The sequence below is a fragment of the Protopterus annectens genome, chromosome 3.part0 (genome assembly GCF_019279795.1).
Source record: "Protopterus annectens isolate FY-2018-M chromosome 3.part0, PAN1.0, whole genome shotgun sequence".
Classification (NCBI taxonomy): domain Eukaryota; kingdom Metazoa; phylum Chordata; order Ceratodontiformes; family Protopteridae; genus Protopterus; species Protopterus annectens.
In genome coordinates this window covers 112227316-112249376 of record NC_056731.1, presented here as the reverse complement: position 1 = coordinate 112249376, position 22061 = coordinate 112227316, and the positions used below count along the sequence as shown (strand labels likewise).

The window sequence follows — 22061 nt, the reverse complement described above, 5'->3', positions numbered from 1 at the left end:
TCAAGCTCAATGCCAAGAAATGTAGTCTCATCCCCTTTGGGTTAAAAACATGTACCTGTGAAATTCCACATAGATGGCAGTACACTAAACACCAAGTGTGAGAAGAGACTTCGGGACACAGGTGGACAGTGGTCTCACCTTCGAAAACCACATCACCACAACAGTCAGGAAATCCTATGTGGCACACCTCATCACTAAGGGCTTTTCATCCAGAAAAAAGGAGCTCATTGTTCACTGTACTCATCCCTCATTAGACCCATTATAGAAAGAACGCCCCGTTTAGTATGTCCCTCTCAAGACATCTGCAACAACTGGAAAGGCCGCAGAAATACATCACTAAACCAGTCACACGCCTAAAGCAGATGCCCTATGTTGACGGTCTTAAAAAAAAAAAAAAAACTCCACCTACACTCTGTCGCATATCGTCTACCCAGAGGCAGTCTCTGCTTAACATAAAAGGCCATGTCAAATCCAGAGCTGTTGGACGTGCTACACTTAAAAAATTCCCAATCCCTCAGACACCCACTCCAGGGATCTAAACCTCGTCATCACAATGAATAAAACATGCTGGAGGGATAGGTTTCTGACCCACAGACTCCCCAGACTCTGGAATAGACTGTCCATACATGTCAAGCAGAGTGCCTCTTTGGCCCTCTTCAAAAGGAACCTTGATGATTGGATAGGAGATGGGAAATTCACCTAGAGGATCACATCAGTCACCCTGCTAGACAGGGGTCCATGGAAGTAAATACTGTGGGAAGAAATAGCCAGGAAATTGTTATGGCTAGGCTTGTATAGGCCCTAGAGCTGCTAGCTTAGTACCAACCTAAAAGGTGGAAGAGGCAGGCTGGTCTGAAGGCCTATTGAACTGGGCTGTCCTGGAGCAAGCTCATGCACAGGCGAAGAGGGGGGAGGAGTGCCAGTTGGCACAGAGCACAGTCTTCAGACTGGACGGAATCTAGCATCCTTCTTATCAAGTAAAATGGTAGAGACCATAACTGGCCAACTGGAGTCTGCAACAATGGGATATAAAGACTCAAGGAAATACCAGAAACCTTGGCACTGCTCCGATCAGCCCCAATGCCAAGATCAGAGCTGAACTACTGTGCATGGAGAGGGAGAAACTACTCAGACTAAGTTTTGACCTCTAACCAGAATCCCTGGCTCTGAAAGGTCAGCTCAGATGTGGCCAGAGTAGAGAAGGTGAAAGTATAGGTGGGAATCAGAACCAGCTGAACCACTGGAAACCAACCTGGTGGTGGAAACCAATCATCTCTGGAATCTCCAGTGCCATAAGGCCCACGGGAAGAAAAAAGTAGTTGGAGCTGAAGACCTGGGGCAAGTAGCAGAGATCAATGGGATGAGGCCTAGCTGCATCAGAGCCAGCATAAAGGACATTAACTGCTCCAACATAGCAGATTTAGTACTCAATATCTACTGAATCAAAGAAGACTAAGATGCTCCAAAGGGCGGCTTGGAAGCTCACCTATAGGGTAAAAGGCTCCAAGGACAAAGACTGAACCAGAGAAGGTTGGATCCGGGGCAGAGATGCCAATGACTTTAGGGATATCTCCCTAGGCGTAGAGGGCAAAAAAGGGGAGTTAACTCTGCAACAGCAAGCCTCTTTTGAAAGGAAAGGACTAAGGACGCAAAGCATTTGGAAAGAACCTTCCCAGTAGTCTGCACAGTGGGAGAATGTATCAGAGTAGCTGGAGCTGAACAGCATGATGATGCAGCTGGAGGAGCCAAAGATCTTTGGATCTGGCTGGTTAGAAACCGGGGGAGAAGCCTGTTAGTTCATGATCTGCTTTAGGTATTTTGGGGTCTTTACTACCCTCCTTCCAATGCAATCGCTCTTACTAGCCAAAATGGACGAGGAAAAATTATCTTTGGTGTGCAGAAGACCCTTGATGACTAACTTAGTCCTATACTTGTTGACAGGCTTGGATCTCAAGATGTCACAAATGGAACAAATCAGTTTTCACGTTAGTGGCAGCAGGGGCAGTAAATGCACCAATCGAACAAGTCCTGTGTAGGAAGCTTGCAGCTACATGCCACACTTTTTAACCCCCTTACCAATAGCCAGTAGCACAGAAAAAATCCCTAGTACAATTTTTTTTAAATCACAAAAATGGGTAGAAAAGCTTGCAAAAGTATAAACAGTTAAATCTCATCTAAAACTACCTTAACCTAATCAGAGCCCAACTACCTATAAAAAGTTGTGTACTTACAGTAAAGTTCCATTTGTGTTGTCCATTTTCATTCAACGTGTGGGTTCGGATCGGACACTGATCCAACTCTGCCATTACTGTAGCTCGTAGCAATCAACAAACTCTTGAGCTCCTTTTCTACCCACAATGCACCATGCCCAACCTCCCTCAGATCCTACATAGAGCTTGAGAGGCAGGCTATAAAAGAATTGCCATAGCCGACATTCAATAAGACATACAGTGTCTTTAAAGGTCTCATTGCTCCAGAAGTAGTTTGAGAAATGGAGAGGGGGTGGGAAGTTGGATGAAAATGGACAACACAGATGGAGCATTACGGCAAGCATATAACTTCTTTATCTGATGTCAATTTTTCATTCATCAACGTATGGGACAGTCCCCAGCTACCTACATTCCTGGGTTGACTAAGGATATTCCAGAGTACAACTGAGCCAAAGGCTACTCTTCTCGGAGACCATACCCAATTTGTAATGAATGATAAAAAGTATGAGGAATCTAAGTAGTAGCCGCATAAATATTCATGGATGTTCTAGACTGGAATATGATAGAAGTAGCCAAAGATCTACTGGAACCAGCCTTTAACGGTTTTGATGGAGGAGATTCAATTTACTGTAGACAAAAGAAATGCAATCTGTTAATCATCTGGCTAAAGTTACCTTTGTGACTGATGCGTCCATCTTGTGATATACAAAGGAAATAGAACTGGTCTGACCTTCTAATTTATTTTGTTTGCTGCAGACAAAGTAACTGTCTATGAACATCCAGTAAGTGCAGCATGTATTCTGCTTTATCTGTAAAGTTTGGGAAGAATACTGGCAGGCTAATGGTTTGGTTACAGTTGGATTCAGACACAATCTTAGGCAAGAAGAAAGCACTGGTATGTAAGGTGACCCTACCCTTGTGAAAAATCAAATATAGGGACTTGGAAGATAACGTTTGAAGTTCTAAAATTTGTCTAGCAGATGCAATTGCTGCTAGACAGAGCCTTCCAAGTCAAGAATTTTAAATCACATTTAGCTGCAGGTTTAAAGGGATACGGTCAAGGCTTGCAGTACTAAATTTAAATCACATGGTGGTATAGAATCTTATAAGGTGGTCCAAGTAGAAGAGTACTTTCAAAAATGCTTTGCATATTTTGGAAGAAGCCAGGAAAAAATTCTGAAATCCCACATGGAAATTCGGAATGGCTGTAAGCTGGAGTTTAGTCAACAAACTAGCACCCTCATTAAAAAAAACTCATTAAAAATTCAAGAACAGACTGTATTGAGGCTGAGAATGGTTCCACCAGATTTTGCTCTGCCCAATAAAATCTCCATTTACTTCTGTAGAGTTTTCTCGTAAAGGATTTATGGAAAGTTAACTGAATGGAACGTACAGGCAATGAGAGCTTAGGTTACCTGGCTATTACTGGAATTGGAGAAAGAATGCAGTTGGTTTGAGGTTTGAAATATCTGGGTGAAACATGCCTGTTGGGTGAGACTGATCTTAAGTTGGATCCAGCATCAAAGGTGGTTCTAAAGATGAGGCCAGAAGAAAGGAAACAAATTTTACGAGGCCAGTAAGATGCAATAAGGATGACTTTGCTTTTCAATCTGGCTGCTTTCTGAAGGAATTCAGGAATTAAAGAAGTCTGGGGATAAGCGTACAACAGACCTGAGGGCTAATCATGGAGAAGAGCACCCTTCGCCAACTCCCCCGATAGGGAGACTATGGCAAAGAAGTTGTGCACTACTCTATTTAAGGGATACGCGAAGAGACTGCAGCAAATGCTGCCCCCACTGACTGAAAATCATGTCCTTCACTCTGTTGAGAGACACTCGTGAAGTAGTAAAATAGACCTGCTTAAGTCGGTCTGCTCTCACTTTGGACTTCTCCATCAGCTTTCTACTTGCATTCTAAGGATTGCCCACTGCCACACCCTCGGGGCTTCTTGTCACAGGGGGTAAGACATGGTCCCCCCTTGATGTACTAAAACACTGACATGCCCATTTGGACTGCAATTATTCCAAGAAGACAGTCTTGGAATGCTTGCAACATCAAGAGCAGTACTCTCATTTCTAGAACACCGATTTACAAAAGTTGGCCTCTTCAGGGACCAAGTGCCTTGGACCATCTTCCCCAGAACCCCCCCCCCCCCCTTTCAATATGGGAAGCATCCATGGTTACTATGGCCTTGGGCTGAGGGAGAATGAAAGGACGACCTTGCAACAGTTGAGACTGCTTCCACTAAGAAACATACAGTTTGCATAAACGAGTTATTCTCATCTTTGTCAACATGAGTTGAGAAAAAATTGAAAATTGTGTTTGTAGCATCCATTGCAGAATTTGCATGGGATATCTTGCTAAAGAAACAGATAATCGCTGCTGCCATTAATCCCAGGGCTTGCAGAATCAACCAGGCTGAAATTCTGGTACTGCAAATTATTTTTTTGACCTGATTTTGTTTGCACTCTTGCAAGGGGAAGAGATGCTACCATAGATACTGTGCTGAACAATGCTATGAATTCCAACACTGGATTCTGTTGTAATTGAGACTTGTTGCAATTGGTTATTCCATGAATTAAACAAATCTGCAAGACAGCGGAATGATCCCTGGTCGGAGAGGTAATGAGCCAGTCATCCAAATATGGAAACACCCAGAATCCCTGCAGTCTCAGGAAAGTTGCTACCACTGCCACGCACTTGAACACCTTGAGGGCTATGGTGAGACCAAAGGGCAGTGCTCTGAACTGATAATGTGGTAATGACTGGCTCCCAGTCAGAGGAATAAGTAACTTCTGGACCATCTGTTCATCTTTGTGATAATATGCATCTTGAAGGTCTATTGAGCACACATAGTCGTCCTTGCTCATGCGACAAAATGGACTGATCTGTGACCATTCGGAACTGAGAGTCTCAAACAAATTTGTGTTCAGCGTACAGACGTAAAATCATTTTCTAGTCCCCCGTTTTCATTGCCACTAAAAGAATCTTAAGTTCTGAATTCTATTTGGTCTGGAGGGACCTCTTGGATGACTTCATCAGCTTTTGTATCGCCAGTGTTGCTGCTTACTTCTGACTGGGTGGAATATCAGGGATTTCTCTGGGTGATTGGGTAGAAGGGAAAAGGGAATGATATAACCTCTGGAAAGGATTCTCTGCACCCAAGTACCTTTTGCTATGTTTAGCCAAGCATCTGGGTGCAGTGATAACTGACCCTCAACTGCCTCCAGAGGGAGCCAAAATTGAGCCTCTGTTTAGGAGCACTGAAAAGGTCTGTTGGAAAAAAAAAAAAGTTTCCCCTAGACCCTCAGTTTTGGGGGCCTCCTCTGCAATGAGGGCTTCTGTCATTATCTCTCTCCCCTCTGCTTCTGGGGGAACTACCTCCATGTGTGTCTCCTGGAAAGGACCCCAAAACATCCTGAACCACATCTTATGACCTCCCAGTTGGCTCCTGAGAAAGGTCCATTGAGGAGTTGAAGATATATACCCACTGCAGATAGGGCCCTTCTGTCATCCTCACCTGGAGTGTTTGTCTTATTGTGGGGCCAAACAAAGAGCCATCAAAAGGAGCACTGACAACAGATGACTTGAAGGGCTCCGCAAAGTTACAAAGGCACATCCAGGCATGCCTCCTGATGGAAATGCCTGAACCCGCATTCCTTGAAGCATCTTCTGCAGCATGCAAGATAAGCACCTCAAGGACAAATCTGCAAGACTGAAGAGTAAACTGAGGCCACAGAAGTTTGAGCCTTTGCAATTGTAGCCCGTGAAAGGGAATTTGAAAGTTTTGTAATCAAATCCCTTTGCAATCTTGTGAAGTGTGCCAAGGAGTTCAGTGATTGGACAGCAAATGTCACTGAAGCATATACATGCTTCCCAAATCTGTCCAGTGCCCTAGATTCTCGATTAGGGGGATGGACAGTGGAACTCTTAAGAGTTCTTTTGTAGCTGCCGCCATTACCACTGCATCAACCAGTATACCCTTACTCCAATACTCACACTCTACTGGTGGATCCAGAATTCTGCCCAGTCTCTTGGGAATTGGCTCAATAGTATCAGGTTCCTTCCACACCTGCTTAGACACCAAGTCAATGGGATCAGTGGGCAGAGTGACCCAGGAGGTAGAAGGGCCAGTCCCGAAAACTTCCACAAAGAGACTCCTCAGGAGTTGGGTTTTGGACAGACCAATCACCCTTCTGCTTAATCTCAAGGATGTCTCCAAATAAGACGTCATTGGGTAGTGATTTGGGAAATCCTTGATCAAAATCAGTATCCTTGGTGACTGACACCTGGTGGGAGTCGGGAGTGATTTCTCTTGCACGTTATCTTCCTAGAGACTTCAGTGGGGTGATCTGGACACGTATCGGAAGATATGACAATACCCAGCTGGGTGGTCTGTAAACTTTAGGCTGGCTGTCACAGTGGTGCAGAATGCGGACGATCACAGTGCAAAGTCAGTAGGGATATCAAGGTTGGATCAGAGGGAGAAGAAAACTTGACCTGTCACAGCAGAGAAAACCCTCTTCACAACCTCGAAGGCTGACTGCTCCAGACAGAAAGGAGCCAGTGGAGCAGAGAAAGCAAGTTTCTGGCCTGCCACCCCCCCCCCTGTTCAGAGAGCCATCCACCTAAGTCAAAAGCCAGAGCAGAGCGGTCCCAACACCAAAGCTCCAAGGGAAAGAGACTGCTCCGAAAACCTTGGAGCAGACTATTCCCTTGGATCCGACCCTGAAGCTTAAGCTCAGAGCCCCCTCTGGATCCAAAGTCAGAACCGATGCAATTAGTGTAGCAGTCTAATTCAAAGATCGCCCTCTTCTGATCCAACACAGAGGGGCCCGGAACTCTGACCCGAAGTAACACCACAGTGTGGTCAGACGAAGAGGTGTTGTCATTGGATAGTAACTGGATGTTGTTCCTGACCCAAGAAGGTAGGAACCGTGAAGACTCCCCTCAAACTGCTCCATGAAGAAACTTATCCTTTCCACATCTGCTTGCATGAGACTTGTGCAGGAACAAGACACCACTGAAGTGGACTTGTGCCGTTCAAGGAAGGGGGGGGGGCACCCTGACTGGGACTGGCTCCAAGAAGGGTGAATAGGCCGTGCAGGACAAGGGATTTGGATCAGAAGTACATCTGGTTGGATCAGATGTCGACAGACTAGAAATATATTGGATCCGAAGAAGGCTGGATCCAAGAAGATTTAGAATTCAATTTTTCTCTCTTCTTTGACCCCAAGAATGTAGAAGTAGAAGATTCCACAGACCATGACCTTTTTGAAGGCTCCCTAACTTTCAGTTTAGGAAGCTGAATCCAGATAAAGCTTCCGAAAAAAGGGACTGGCAACATACCCTTTAAAATCAACTTTTTCTTCCTCTCGGTTATGAGGATTAAAGCCATGACAAATGTCGCAATCCTGATCAAAGTGCTCCGCATCTGAACAGCTGAGACAGAATGGTCATCAGGGGAAAGCATTTTATGCCCATATCGGTTGCACTTTTTGAATCCTTTTTCAGACAGCTGAAAAAGTTCACAACAGCCAGTAATAGTCAGTGGAAAGAAAAAAATATATATATTTTTTAATTAGATTAACCAGCAATATACTAGATGTCAAAAACACCATAGAAAGGATAGGAATAAGATGTTGGAAAGGCCTACCAATTAACAATGGTAGCTTAGAATAGACAAGTGTATAAGGTGGTGTAAAAGTTAAGGGAATTCTAATAAAGGGTAGACTGAAGATTCTAGCAGAGGATTCTAACATAGGAGAATTAATCAAAGTTCAAGACAAGAGAAAATAGAATAGAGTATTCACTAATTTGAGCGATTTAGCATGAGAGCTGCAGTCAACCACATCTAGTTGTGAAAGTGACAAAAGAAATCCGAGGGAAGTTAGGCTTGGTACACTGTGGGTAGGGAAAGAGCTCAAGAGTTTGTCGATTACCATGAGCTACAGTAACGGCAGAGTCTGATCGGAACCCACACATTGAGGAGTGAATGAAAATTGACATCAGATCAAAAGTTATATACTTACCATAATGTTCCATCTGTGGTGTCCATTTTCATTCTTCCTCAACTATTAGGGCTCAGATCTGACTCAGCCATTACTGCTTAGGGTAACCTAAGAGCTCTTGAGCTCTTCCCTACCCACAAGGCAGCAACCCCTAACATACCTCTGCTCTGGTTTACTAGATAACAAAAAGAAATATCCCTGACAGAAGAAGCCATTACCTGGAGCTCAAAGACACAGTGGTGACTTTATGAACTCTCATTCTTCTAAATGACTATTGTGCCAAGGATGGGAGCTGATGGGCAGGGGAGTTTACGAAGGATGAAAATGGACATCAGAGATGGAACTTTACACTAAGTACTTAACTACCTGATGTAAATTTTCATTCTTTCCTCAACTACTGGGACAGAGTCCCCAGCTATCTGAAAACCCAGGTGAACTCTAAGGATGTTCCTGAGCATGGCTAAATCAAAGGATGCTCTTCCCCTCAATATCAGATAGTTTATAACGAGTAATAAAGGTATGATAATTATCCCCAAGTAGCAGTTGCACATACATCATCCATGGAATACATAGATAAAAATACTGTAGAAGCTAACATGGATCTAGTTGAGTGGGCTCTTAAAGGTCTGGGTAATGGGATACTCAATTTACTGTAAACAAAAAAAAGATATGCAAATCATTAAGCCACCTTGCCAAAGTTACTCCTGTAACAGATTCACCCATTTTAAGATTCTGCAAATGAAACAGTTGATCAGATTTTGATTTGCTTTGTTCTATGTAAGTAGAAACACAATTCTATAAGAACATCTAACAAATGCAATACATACTCGGTTTGCTTTCAAATTTTGGAAAAAAGACAGGTTAATAGACTGGTTGATACTGGATTCCGACAATCTCAGTAAGGAAAGGGCTGTTTGTAATGTTACTCTACCCTTATGAAAAAACAAGTAGGAAGGTTAAGAAGGCAATGCTTGAAGTTCAGAAATTCTTCTAGCTGAGGTAATAACCACTAGAAAGACTGTTCCTCCAGGTCAGAAATTTAAGATCACATTTAGATGCTGGTTCAAATTAAAGCTTGTAGTACTAAATTCAACTCCTGTAGTGGAGTAGGGCCTTTTTAAGGTTGTCTCAACAAAATAGTGCCTCGTAAGAAGGCCTTACAAAAACTGATGAAGCAAGGGAAGAATTCTCAATCCACTATGGTATTTAGAGATTGCTGCAAACTGGACCTTAATGGTAGGGGAGCCAGATCCTTTGCTGAAAATTGTTGCTAAAAAAACTCAAGGGTACTTTGTACTAGAGCTGAAAAAGGGTAAATTTCATCTTTGACGAGACCAAATAAAGGTCTTCAATTTACTTCTGTAAAGCTTTCTGGTAGAAGCTTTATGTGAAGACAAAAGAATATGACAGGACGAAAGCATAGGCTCCTGGCTGTTAATGGAAGTGGAGAAACCATGCTGTCAACTTTAGGTTTTAGATATCTGGGTGAACCATCCCAGTTGGGTGAGAAGTCTGGAGTCAGATCTAGAATCCAATGTGGGTAAAGTAGAGACCACCAAGAAAAGGGGAACCAAAGCACTTAAAAATATTATCACCCCCTATAACAATCCTAGACCGCTTCGATCCTCTTAACTACTAATTCAGACTAGCAAAATTAATAACACAGCCGGTGATTCTCTCTTTGCAAACTCTTTGTAAGTAGATCCTGGAACTCTCTCTTCCAGCTGATATTACCTTACTTTCCACCTTAGGTCAATTTAAAACTAGACTCAAACAACATTTGTCACTTAACTGGCCATGTCAATGTATCAAGCCTGGCTAACTCTCTCTAGAATGTGTAAAAATCTGTTAACCAGTTTGCTGTGTAATTTAATTTAATCCTGACTTGTGCTCAGGATTAACTGCAACCTGTGGAACTTGTTTAACTTGCATACTTATGTAATCTCTGTAAATAGTCTGTTTGTAATATGTAATGCTGTATCAGCTTACCCTTGGAGCTTTTCTCCCCGGGCCTCCGCTGAAAACGGACATGCATTCAGTCGGACTATCCCGGTCAACAAATGTAAAATAAATAAAATAAATAAATAAATCTGTTGAGGTCATTAAGGTGCAATAAGGATGATTTTGCTCTTCAACCTGGCAGCTTTCTGCAAAAATTTGGGGATCAAGGGAGTCAGGGGGATAAGCAATGAGGAAACGTGGGGTCAATCATGGAATACAGTATCCCTCGGCGTTTCCTCCCAGAGGAGGGATTGGTGCAAAGAAGCTACTGCACTTGCTTAAGAGAGAAGCAAAAAGTTTGCAGCAAAGATGCTCTCAAGGATTTCTGTCACATGTTGAGAGACCACTCATGAAGTAATGGAATGGACCTGTTCAATTTGTCCATCATGTTTGACTTCCCTGGAATGTATGTTGTTAGTGGAAAGTTGGATGAGATTGCCCATTGCCACAAGCTCAGTGTTTCTCGACACAAGGGGTAAGACCTAGCTTCCCCTTGACTGATGTACCAGACTACCAACATGTGGGTCGGAACTGCAACTGTCCCTAAAGGGAGAGCATAATGAAAGGCCTGCAACATTAAGAGCACTGCTCTCACCTCTAGGACACTGATATGCAAATTGGCCTCTTCAGGTGACCAAGTGTCTTGGACAGTTTTCGCCAGGAAGTGCCCCCCAAACACACCAAATTTTGGATGTGTCTGTGGTCAGTATGACCTTGAGTTGGAGAATGAAAGGATGGCCTTGTAGAACCTGATCTGACCTAATCCACCACAAGAACTATTGCTTGCATTTGTTGAACTGACCATTGTGTTGGCAGCCTGAAGCGTACACAAGCTTTCCCATGCAATCCAAACCACGAGACTCCATGTTGGGCGGATGGACCAAAGAACCTCTTCAGTGATGGCAACTGGAATCACAATGACATCCACGACTAGACACTTAGTCCAGTAGAGTATGAACTCAGAAGGGGCCAAAACTTTGTCCGGATTCCTAAGGATCTGCTCCACCACACTGGGTTCTCTCCAAGCCCTCATAGACAAAAGGATGGGGGTACCACCCAAGACATGGATGGGCCCGTGCCAAAGGCCTCCAGAAATAGACTCCTCTTGTGAAGGGGCTCCGTTGTCAATCCCCACTATTTCAACAAAAAAATCACCAAATGTGGTGTCTTCATAAGATCTGGGACCCCCCCCCCCCAAGAGGGAGATGTCCCCAATAAGGGGTTCATCAGGGGAAAGAAAGTGTTTCCTCTTGCACTTGCTCTTTCCATAGACCTCTAAGTAGGGAAGCAGGAGGCAACAGTAGGACCAGGGGGCCCTAAATGTAGGGAAACCCAGAGACTAAAAGAAGCAAGCTACCCCAAAGTAAACTGATATGGATCCACAGGAAGAAAGGAATGGACAGGTAGTGATGGGTCTGGCTTAACTTACTGAAGGTGATATCACCATAAGACAGCCGACATTTATTTGGGCCATGACTTTAGTAAAAGTAAACAAAGTTTTTCATTGAAATACTGAAGAACAATGTGACAAGTAATAGTGTGGAAAATGCTTTCAGGCACTTATCGGATGCAGTGAAGTACATCCGAATACCAGCAAATCAATAGCTTGGGCATCCAATACAGGACTGTTCATAAACATGCGTCAGGCTCAAGATTCTAATTTTGTTAGTGACAGATATGAATTGCTGGGCTTTACAGGTTAGCCTCTTTACAAAGTTTGTACTAGACATAACTTGATATGCAGGCAATCTGCATATGACCTGAAAATAGGATCTTGAAACAAATGATGTACCCAACCATACGACTAATTAAAAGGGGTTCTAGTTGTCAGATATGACTTTACTGTAAACTTATAATACAAAATGCTAACCACACAAGTTTCTTTTGAACACATGGGAATAGCTTCAGATTTTGTAATCTGAACATGCTTAGTACAGCTGTATTGTCTTTGCACACATTACATATGTAATCCGGTCACAAATCAAAAAGTGGACTTCTTTAACACTAAAAGAAAACCTGCCATGGTAGGAAGCCTTCAAGACCACCTGGACACCTAAGTTACAGTGAAAACAACACTGAAACATCATTCCTTAATTCCAGCTCCTTTAACTCTCCAAATCTAACAATTATGGAGTGGCTACTTAAAAGAATGAGGTGGGGTATTGAGTATACTTCTGACTATTCGACCTTCAGTGGCATGTATCCATTCATGTGCTTACTATAACCGGCTCCTACATGTGTAATGGGACCTTAGCTACTGAGAGACCCCTGTATTTCCTGAATCCATATCATATTTTGTTGCAACTAATTACCCTGGGTGAAGTAGGACAAAGATGTTTGCGAACAAAGTACAAAGGTCTGTAAACTTACCCATCTGACACCCATAATGCAAAGGACATAAAACTTAAATGTCCATAAGGGCTGCACAAGACCTAGCACACAGAGTTCCGCATGACATTAACTGCAAGAATAGTGTAAAATCTTACCATAATAACAGATGTCCTAATTCCATGTTTCAGTATTCATAACCATTACTGTTAGCCTCTGCCTAGCGATCCAAAGATCCGGGAAGTATACAAAAGCTTTTGTCACTACAAGGCACGTGGGATAACTGACGCTGGCCGTAGGGAGTGGGCCATAAAAGTGATGTCTGCACGCATCCTCATTACTGAATACCTCAGTCGGACCACAGTCCCAGGATAGCTGCACAAGTCTTGAGTCACCCAGCAAAGCTTTTCCAGGGTGTAGGAGGGTGGTGCTGCGGTAGCGTTGTCGCCTCACAGCAAGACGCTGTCCCATTCGATTCTCAGAGCGTCTTCTGTGGAGACATGCGTGAATGGGCGTACCTTTGTTGAAGGTTGTGCGTTGGGGCCGGCAACTCAGCACGTAAAAATCAACTGCCAATCATTAGCGGACCAGAGTTCCGCTGTGGCGACCCCTAACCGGCAAAAGCCAAAAGGCACAATGACAAGGAGGGTGGGATAGAATACTGCAACATAGAAGAGGACATCTATGGCTACGGTAAGATTTTACAGAACTATCCATGTACACCCAAAATGAACACAGACAATCTCCTTTACAGATCACACAACAAAAATCTGGAACAACCTGCCCTCTAACTTGAGAAACATCACATAGCTTCAAAAAAAACCAAACACTTTTTCCAGAAAAACTGGATCTGCTCCTGTCAGGATCATACTTGACCACTCCATTTTTTTTCTACCTTTGCTAAAGCTACTTAATCTCAAATATTCTTGACTGCATATTACATACTTCTCCTTATGCTTTCTCAAATTATATGCATTTCCATACATTTCTATGATATCGCTGTATACGTTTATAATCATGCTGCGATTTTACTACACTTATCTAATTAATACTCTAATCTGTGTTTTTATGTAAAGAATTTACTTTCGGAGCTTGTCTCCTTGGGGTTCTACTAAAAATGGGCATGTGCTCAGTTGGACCATCCCGGTTAACAAATGTGAAATAAATAAAATAAATATTCTATGTCCTATTCTCATGGTATTCATAACCTTTGGGTGAGTGCCATAGCTCAAAGAGGAAAAAAAAAAGGGTGGCTGGGAATGATTTTCCAAAAATCCATGCAGGATTGCCCTAGCAAAATCTGCTCTACAGCTGGAGATGTGGTCCAATTTGCAATCTTTGGTGAAGGTATGGATAGATGTGCTTCTAGAACAGAAGTAGCTTCCAGTGCCTTAAAAGAAGGCTCCAGATAAGGCTATGTCTGTAGTAAAATGGGCTTTAATCTTACAGTCCAGGTGTTTGCCATGGTAGGTAAAACAGGAGATGGCTTTAGAAATCCAAGCAGAAAGTCTGATTTGTCATCACTTTCCCCAGAGCCCTGGGGTGAAAGGAGACAAACAGTTGCTCTGATCTCCTAAGGAATTTAGTCTGGTCTAGGTAGAATCAAAGGTGTCTGTGAACATCTAAGGAATGCAGGACTCTCTCATTCTGGGGTTGTGGGAAAAAGGGTGGGAGGTGGATACACTGGTTCAGGGACAACTCATTGACAATCATGGGCATGAAAGACAGGTTAGTCCGTAGGATTACTCTATCCTTGTGGAAGATTGTAACGGTGGGGTGAACCATAAGGGCATGGAGCTCTGACACTCCTGCCCAATGTCAGGGTCACCAAAGCACGGTTTTCCAAATGCAGTATTTTAGAGAAGCTGAAGCCACCGTCTCAAATGAAGCAACAGTGAGTTTCTCAAACAATTCAGGTCCCAGGGTGGTGGAACTAGCTTCCTGCAATTGAAGCCCACGCCTGTGGGTGAGAGCAAGCAACACCTGACTCCCTCCAGGGTGGGACAGTAGGGCAGTGCTTCAGGACGACTGAAAGGGCTTCTCAGAAAAATGTTCTCTGTTACCCTGATTCTGCGGACCCCCTCTCCTTCTGGGGCAGCGTCTGCTGTTCAAACCTCTAATGACATGGTCTTTGCTCTTCTGCTCACTGCTGGTCAAGGTTTCTTTGACTGTAGGTCCAAAAAGTGTGGAGCCATTAGAAGAGGTAGTTGTAAAGGATTATTTAAAAGGCAACAAACCTGCAAAGGCAATTCCAGGTGTGTCGCCTCATGGCTATGCCTGAACCTGCCGCTTGAGAAGTTACCTCTGTGGCACTGGAGATAAGCCTCAACAAGGAATTGGAGATTGAAGCTAGGGTCGACAGCTGGGGGAGGGACCTTAAAGTTCAGACAGCAATAACCCTGAGAGAAGTGGTCAGTTCTCTCAGCAAATACCTCTCGAGGCAGGTAAAATGTGCCAAAGAGTTCAGTGACCATAAGCCAAAGGTGGCGGAAGCATAGACTCACTTGCCTAAAGAGTCAATCGCCCAAGACTCCCTGCTTTGGGGATGTACTGTGGAGCTCTGCTTGGTGAGCTCCTTCTTGGAAGCAGCAGCAACCACAATGGCATCAACTGGGACACCCCTACTTCAATGTGTGCTATCTGTAGGTGGACTCAAATGTCTTTTTTTTGGGGGGGGGGGCTCCACGGTGTCCAGCTCCTTTCAAGCCCTGCAGGAGATTAAATCAAGTTCATCTGCAAGGGGGGACACCTAGGACGTAGACAGCCCTGACCCAAATGCCTTTACAAAAACTGACTCCTCAGAAGATGGGGTATGGACAGACCATCTGCCCTTCTGTTTTAGGATTTTAAAGACGTCTCCAAAGGAGACAGTCGGGCAAAGATCGGGGGACCCATCTCCCTCATCAAAATCAATGTCCTCAGTTTAAAACTCCATAGGGGAGTCCAACTGCCTCCTCTTACACTTCTGCTGCACATCCTCCTCACGATCGGGAGGGGGGGGGGATTCAAGAGAGGCAGCAACTCCTTGGGGTTGGGATATCATCTGAAGGCCTGAAGGGGTTGACCCTGGACAGGATGAACAGGCTCATGAGCCAAAATGGAGACTAGCTGAGAAGTGCCCGGCAGAGGGGGAGATGAGACTGAGTGGAGAGCACCCTCTCTACAAGCTGGAATGTAGACAGGCTAGAGGAAGCCTCCCCGACCCCCTGCGGGAGCCAAAGTAACTCACAAGGAAACGGTCAAACTTTCCCCAGCCACCGGTCCCCCAAACAGCACTAGACCAGAGTTGTCCAATTACAAGGCACCTAAGGGCAGACAGCGGTCTGAAAACCTAAGGGCAGACCCACTGCCCAGGGACCCAGGTGACAACATCCAGAGACCAGGACCTGCTGCTATCAACAGAACAGAGTTGGTCTGGGACTCAGATGGAGTCAAGAGCACCACAACCATCTGATCCGTCAACATCTCCCTAACGTCTGTCGAGACACAGGGTCCCAAAACCAGATGGGTCGGAAGAGGAGTAAAGTCTGGGGGTCAGAAGATCTCATGGCACCAGAACAAGCTGGAGATGCCAGCAATCCCATATCCATATGGGCTTTCAAGGAGCTGTGCATCATTCTATGTTTGCCAGTAAGATACTTCTAGATGACCTACAAAAGATACTGACAAGTGGGTGGATTTAGCAAGGGAACCAGATCTGGATACCAGACTAATCCCTATGGTGTGCCGGATCTGAACACCTTAGATCCAAGAGGGAAGCCACCATGCTAGGACCCGAGCTCAGACTCAGAAGGGGTGGTTCCCTCCAGCACAAGGATGGGATCCAAAGCATGCTGAGAGAGCCGGAGCCAAAGTAGTCTTCGACTCAGTCTGGATGCTTTTTTGACAGATCCAAAGGACTCAAATTAGGAGAAGGCCAGGATCTGACCTCGGATCCGACACAGCAGAGGCCAGTGTCTGATCTGGAGAGCTATGATCTGATGGCTTAAGCCTTTTGGAAGTGTGAGAAGCCCCAGGGGAGGCCATGGGGGCTTTCCTCTTGCTTTCCTGAGAAAATGATGAAGAGGACCCAAGGGACCTCCCTCAACTATACCTTTCAAGAAAAGCTTGTTTCAGTGGTCAGCCAGAGCTCAAAGGTTGAACGCCACACAAATATCATCTTCAACCTCAAGATGGCCTGCCAACAGACAGAACAATTGTTAAAGTGGCTGAGTTGGGCATTTTGTGCCCAGAAGAGGAACAGTGCTTGAAGCTAGAGGGCTTCTCAGACATAGTAACTACCCGCAAGTGAACTAAACCACAGAATCAAACCTCAAACTCCTACTGTAAAGACTTGTTCTCTAACCACAAAACCAACAAGCCCTTCCTAAAACAGAGTAACATGCCCTACAAAAACAAACTCAGTTTTTTTTCCCTCCAGTAGAGGAATGTGCCAAGTCCATACTTGGAGGAGGGGACCATAAAATAAACCAAGAAAAATGGGAGGAGAGGTATGAAAAATTACCTAAACTACTGCTAACAGGCTAAACTTAACTAGGAGGAAAAGCCAAAAAGATAGCACCTGAGGGTCTGGAAAACACTCCTGCATGTTCAAGCCAAAAACCTCACCTGAATGTCAACGTGGCAAACAATCTGGGAAACCTCCGGTGGTGGTGGACTATGGGAGTGGGAGGAGCTTGAGCCTTAGATCTTGCTTGGAGACTTGTGCCGGTTGGATCCGAGCACCGATTCCTGATCATGAAATGGACAACAGATGCATCAGATTTTTAGTCTGTCCTGCTGAATTTTCATTAGGACTTCTTCTAAGAGTGGGAAGGGGGTGTGTAGAGAAAACACTTTCCATGAGACAGAAAAGGCATCCATTACCCTTACTAGGGAGCTGTGTGACCTGGTTCAAAACTAAAGTAGTCTGTTCAGAGGGGAGGCAAACAGATTTGTGGCATACCCCACCTGTGGACTACATTCAGAAACACATCCCTGTGTAGCATCCACTCATGGGATTGTGACATGGACCTGCTCAAGGTATCTGCCTGTGTGTTCTGAGCTGAGGGAATATGTAGACCACCTGCAGGTTGACTCCATGCTGGACCGCCAATTCCCAGCCCTGGAGTGCAAGTCTGCATAGCAATTAAGATCGCACCTCCCCTCTGCTCACATACCAAACAGTAGTAGTGCTGTCTGTAAACAACTTCAGGGGCCCTTACTTCAGATAATTTTGGAAGGCCCTCAGTGCAAAGACGAGGACCTCATCTCTCTGATGTTGATGTGCTCCCTCCTGAAGGGTCTTTTCCATGTGCCTTGCACCTTCAAACTGCACATACTAGCCCCCCCCCCAGGTCTGAAGCATCTGTATACATTTCTTGGTCTGAAGTGAGGGGTTGTAAGGGCAGTCCTGGGTTGAGGGAAACTTGATCCAGCCACCAACAGATCTCCTTCCTTAGGCATGGAAGGGAGGGAATGGAATAGTCCAAGGGGTGGGAGTGTTGGGTCCATGTGGACAATGTTCCTCATGTGGAGTCTTGTGAGTGGTAACATGGGGAAAAGTAGAGGCCATATGCCCCAGGAGTCTCAGATATTCTCTTGCTGTAATAGCAGGGGCATGGAGGACAGACAGTAGGTATTTCTTCAGGCTTTCCACCTTTTGGGGTGGGAGGAATGCCCTCAACATCCATCTTGACTCTGCAGCCCAGGAAAACTTAGTCCTGAGAGGGGTTTAGACTAGATTTGGAGAAACTGTCAATGAAACCCAGGGACTGCAGAACACCAATGACTGTCTGGAGATGGTTCTGAAGAGAACTGTAGCAATCTGCCTGGATCAGGAGGTTGTCAAGGTATGAGAAAATGTGTATCCCTTGGATCCTGCAGTAGGCTACAACTAGAGCCAGACACTTGGTGAATCCCCTTGGAGCAGTAGACAGTCAAAAGGGTAAACCAGAGAATTGAAAATATGAGGACCCCACAGAGAAGAATAAATATTTCCCATATTTGGACCTTGAGGATATGCAGATATGAATCTTTGATGTCCAAGGTGGCCAGAAATGCCTGAGACATCAACAGTGGGAATGCAGTTTGGAGTACAAGCATGCACAGAAAGTGCATACTTGAAAAAGGTTGAGGTGGGATCGATCTAGGAAGGGTCTCCATGCACCTTTTCTTGGGACCAGGAAAAGTCTGGAGTGAAAGCCTCTTCCCTTTTCTGACGGAGGGACCAGATGGAGTGTCCCCTAGGAAAGGAGGTTATCCAAGACTGGAAAAGTGGCAGCTGGTCCTTGGTGGCTGTGAGACATCTCAAGGTGGGGGGGGGGGGAATAATTACAGTTATGAAATAACCCTTTTCTAGGATTGCTAAGCCCCATATGTCTGAGGTAATGCTTTTCCAGATGGGTAGACCGTGAGAGCCTCTGGGAAGGAGGTATGGGGTCTGGAGGGAGAGGAGAAGGAAGGTAATCACAGACCACCTGCCTTGTCCTGAAACTGAGGTTTCTGGGTTGTAGTCTGAGCAGGCCTGGAAGATGTCTGCTGCTTCCTAGAGCTCTTCTTCCCTCCAGTAGGTGGAGTAGGAGCAGAAAGTTTCCCAGTGAATTATGTGAGATAACTTCTGAGGAATTTACGGATTGGTGACAAATGCTTTAAATCCTGTAATTTCCCCTTCTGCTGAAGGGCTTTGAAAAGCTCTGCTATTTCAGCCCCAAATAGGGCAGTATTATCCAAGGGGGCATTTTGGCATTTATCCCTGATATCATCAGGAAGGGGATGAAGCCTTACCAGAGTACCCTCTGAGCACTGAGGCAGAAGCTGGAGACCTGTCAGAGGCCTCTGCAGCATTCTAACTGCATCTGATTGTTTTGTTAACTGAGGACAGGAACATTAGATAAGAGATTTGAGAATTAGTGGGTAAATCTGGGAGATAAGCCAAGAGTTTTGAAACCAGAGTCAAAGGGGTCAAGGAATACTTAGACATGAGAGTGACAACTGACTGTCCTAAAGGCCAAGGTAGCAGAGGCGTATACCTTTTTTTCCCCACGAGCTCCATAGCTTTATTCATATCAGTTAGGATAATAGTCAGTAGGGTTTATCTGAAGGGCTTTTTTTTTTAAATAAAAAATTTAGCCCCTTCTGGAACCTTATAAAATCCATCAGGCCATCTAGGAGCAGAGGGCTGGGATTCAAGATTTTTAGAAGCTGCACTGAAGGCATCTAAGAAGGCTGGTAGTACTGGTAGGATGGCAGATGGTGAAGGAGTACCTATCAGTAAAAGTTCATAACACCTCTTTTGTACTTGTCATTTTAGGGAAGTATCATTTGAAAAACTCTCAGCCACAGTTCTTCCAAAGGTAAGGTATTCTCCTGGAGAATTTGCTTCAGCAGAGTCCTCCAGAGGCATACCCTAGAGGGGATGGCATTTGGGAAACATAAGAAAGGGAATCTACAGAAGAGGAAAATTAAGAATCTTCAGATTCAATTGGTAGAGTATCTGCAGTCTGAGGCCTAGGGCTGACAACAGGACAGACAACTGGAGAAGCAGCCATGGAGGGCCTGACGGCCAAATCAAGCAAGCTTTCAGTTGGAGATTCACCTTTTTTTCTTTTGAAGGAAAAAACAGGACTAGGGCCTAAAGGAGGGCCTAGCTTCAGGTGGTTCCCTAATAGTGGAAAGGCTGGTCTGGAGGTCCACAACGAGCCAAGGTTCCCCCTCATTGGTGCTCGATGACTGTGTAGCCTCCACGGACGTGCTTTCAGCCCTTGGTTCTGTGGCCTCTGGAATGGTACCACTACACAAGCATCAGCTGATGCCGTAGGTTCCTCCAGGCATACGTAGGCCACAAAGTGAATGTCGGGTGGAGGTGGTGCAGCAGTAGGCACAGGCATGGTAACTTTGGCCTTTTTCAGTGGTTTGATCTGACCAGATGGCCCTTCCATAGCAAGAGCTAGATGTTTAAATCTTTAGTTTTCTAAACAATGTAAGTGCGTGCATATGGCTGTGAAGGTTCTTTGGAACAAAGGCCTGACAAATGGTGCAGGATTTATTGTCGCAATTGGGCCATAGGCAGAACAAGTATAGTTCATGTGCATCCTTATGGGGAATCTGATGTCCACACCTGCACTTTTCTTTCCAGGATGACATGAACCAGGGCAGGCATGCAGTGAACATCAAACGTCCCACGTACCTTGCAGTGACTAAAGCTTTTGTATACTGGCCAGACGTTTAGGTCAGTAAGCGGAGGCTAACTCAAAGTTAAGAATACTACAACATGAGAATAGGACATCTGTGTTACAGCACATCACTTTCAGACCCAACCAGTGGTTTTAGTTATTTCATAAAAGCAAAATATTAATGATTATACATTGCAAAATTGTCCCCAGTGAGAAAAAATAATCTGCTACATACTTGTTAATAAATTAATTCAAGTCACTTATGTTCAGGAGGCAATGAAACTGGCAACATGAAAATCAAAACACTTGTTTCTGAAGTCCTCACTTTAGCTGCAGCTCTCCATACAAACTTCACTGACCTTTAGCAATAACCATTTAATTGCTAAAGTTAGCCTTTTGCTTTCTCACACACCTTGCAAAGTGTGTAAGCAAAACAGTGTCATCGTGTCCTGAGAAATACAAACCATCCACTCAAATTACTTCACAATTACTTTAAATTGCTTCATAAAGAACTGAAAAATAGCACCCAAATCATATGGGTGATATCTGAAAAATCAGAGAAAGTAAACTGCTGGCATTGAGCTGCAGGAAATGGAAAAATTTCACTTCCTCTTCCTTTTCATTGTTTCATCGCATGTGTGCACAGTCACAGCATCACATAAAAAGCTGATGAAATGGAAAAAAAATTCTGTCTTACCACAAATGGTAGATATGGTGCAGCTGTAGGTGGTGTGCTACCTAGTGGCGGTGGTGGCATTCCAGGAGAAGAAGGTGGGAAAAGCCCCAGGGCATTCAAGTTTAAACCAGGAATTAAATGTGCTTGAAGCTGTATAAAAGAGGAAATGTTCACATTAATCACTGCTAAATTCATTACTGTACAAGTCAGCAAATTAGTTTACGAATTTAAATTGTTGCTTAGCACTTAATTACAAGAAGTACAGTCAAACGTGCAATGGGCAATAAGTCCACCCACACAAGTATAAGCAAACTAACAGGGATCTCAAACTCCAACACTGGTACTGTAGGACTAAATCTTAGTCAAATGCCACAATCTCAAAGAAAAATAGCAAACAGTGTAGCTAGAAAAGTAGTCACTTTACTAATCCACAACTATACTGGTTTAAAGGCTGTTTAAGATCCAAGGTCAATGGAGTTTAATATGCCAGTTCTACAAAACTGATTTAGTTTAATCTGTAGCAATACTGCCTTCATGGGGAAAGGTAAACAAAGACTGAGGTAACTTGGTTCAAAGGAATAATCACAGAAGGCCGTGGTATGGCCATCCAAACCACAAAATTAATACAGGAGTTAAACAATCTGTGCATTATACATCCCTACACACTGAAATCAGTGTTGAG

General features: G+C 44.3%; 1 protein-coding gene across 1 annotated transcript in view; it reads right to left on the bottom strand.

Moving 5' to 3' along the window:
* Positions 1–22061, bottom strand: part of IGF2BP3 (insulin like growth factor 2 mRNA binding protein 3) — a 1266240-nt gene that overhangs the window by 450529 nt on the left and 793650 nt on the right. The window contains exon 14 of the mRNA XM_044064618.1: positions 21404–21529. Coding sequence (XP_043920553.1) covers positions 21404–21529 — 126 coding nt within the window. The remainder of the gene's footprint in view (positions 1–21403; positions 21530–22061) is intronic.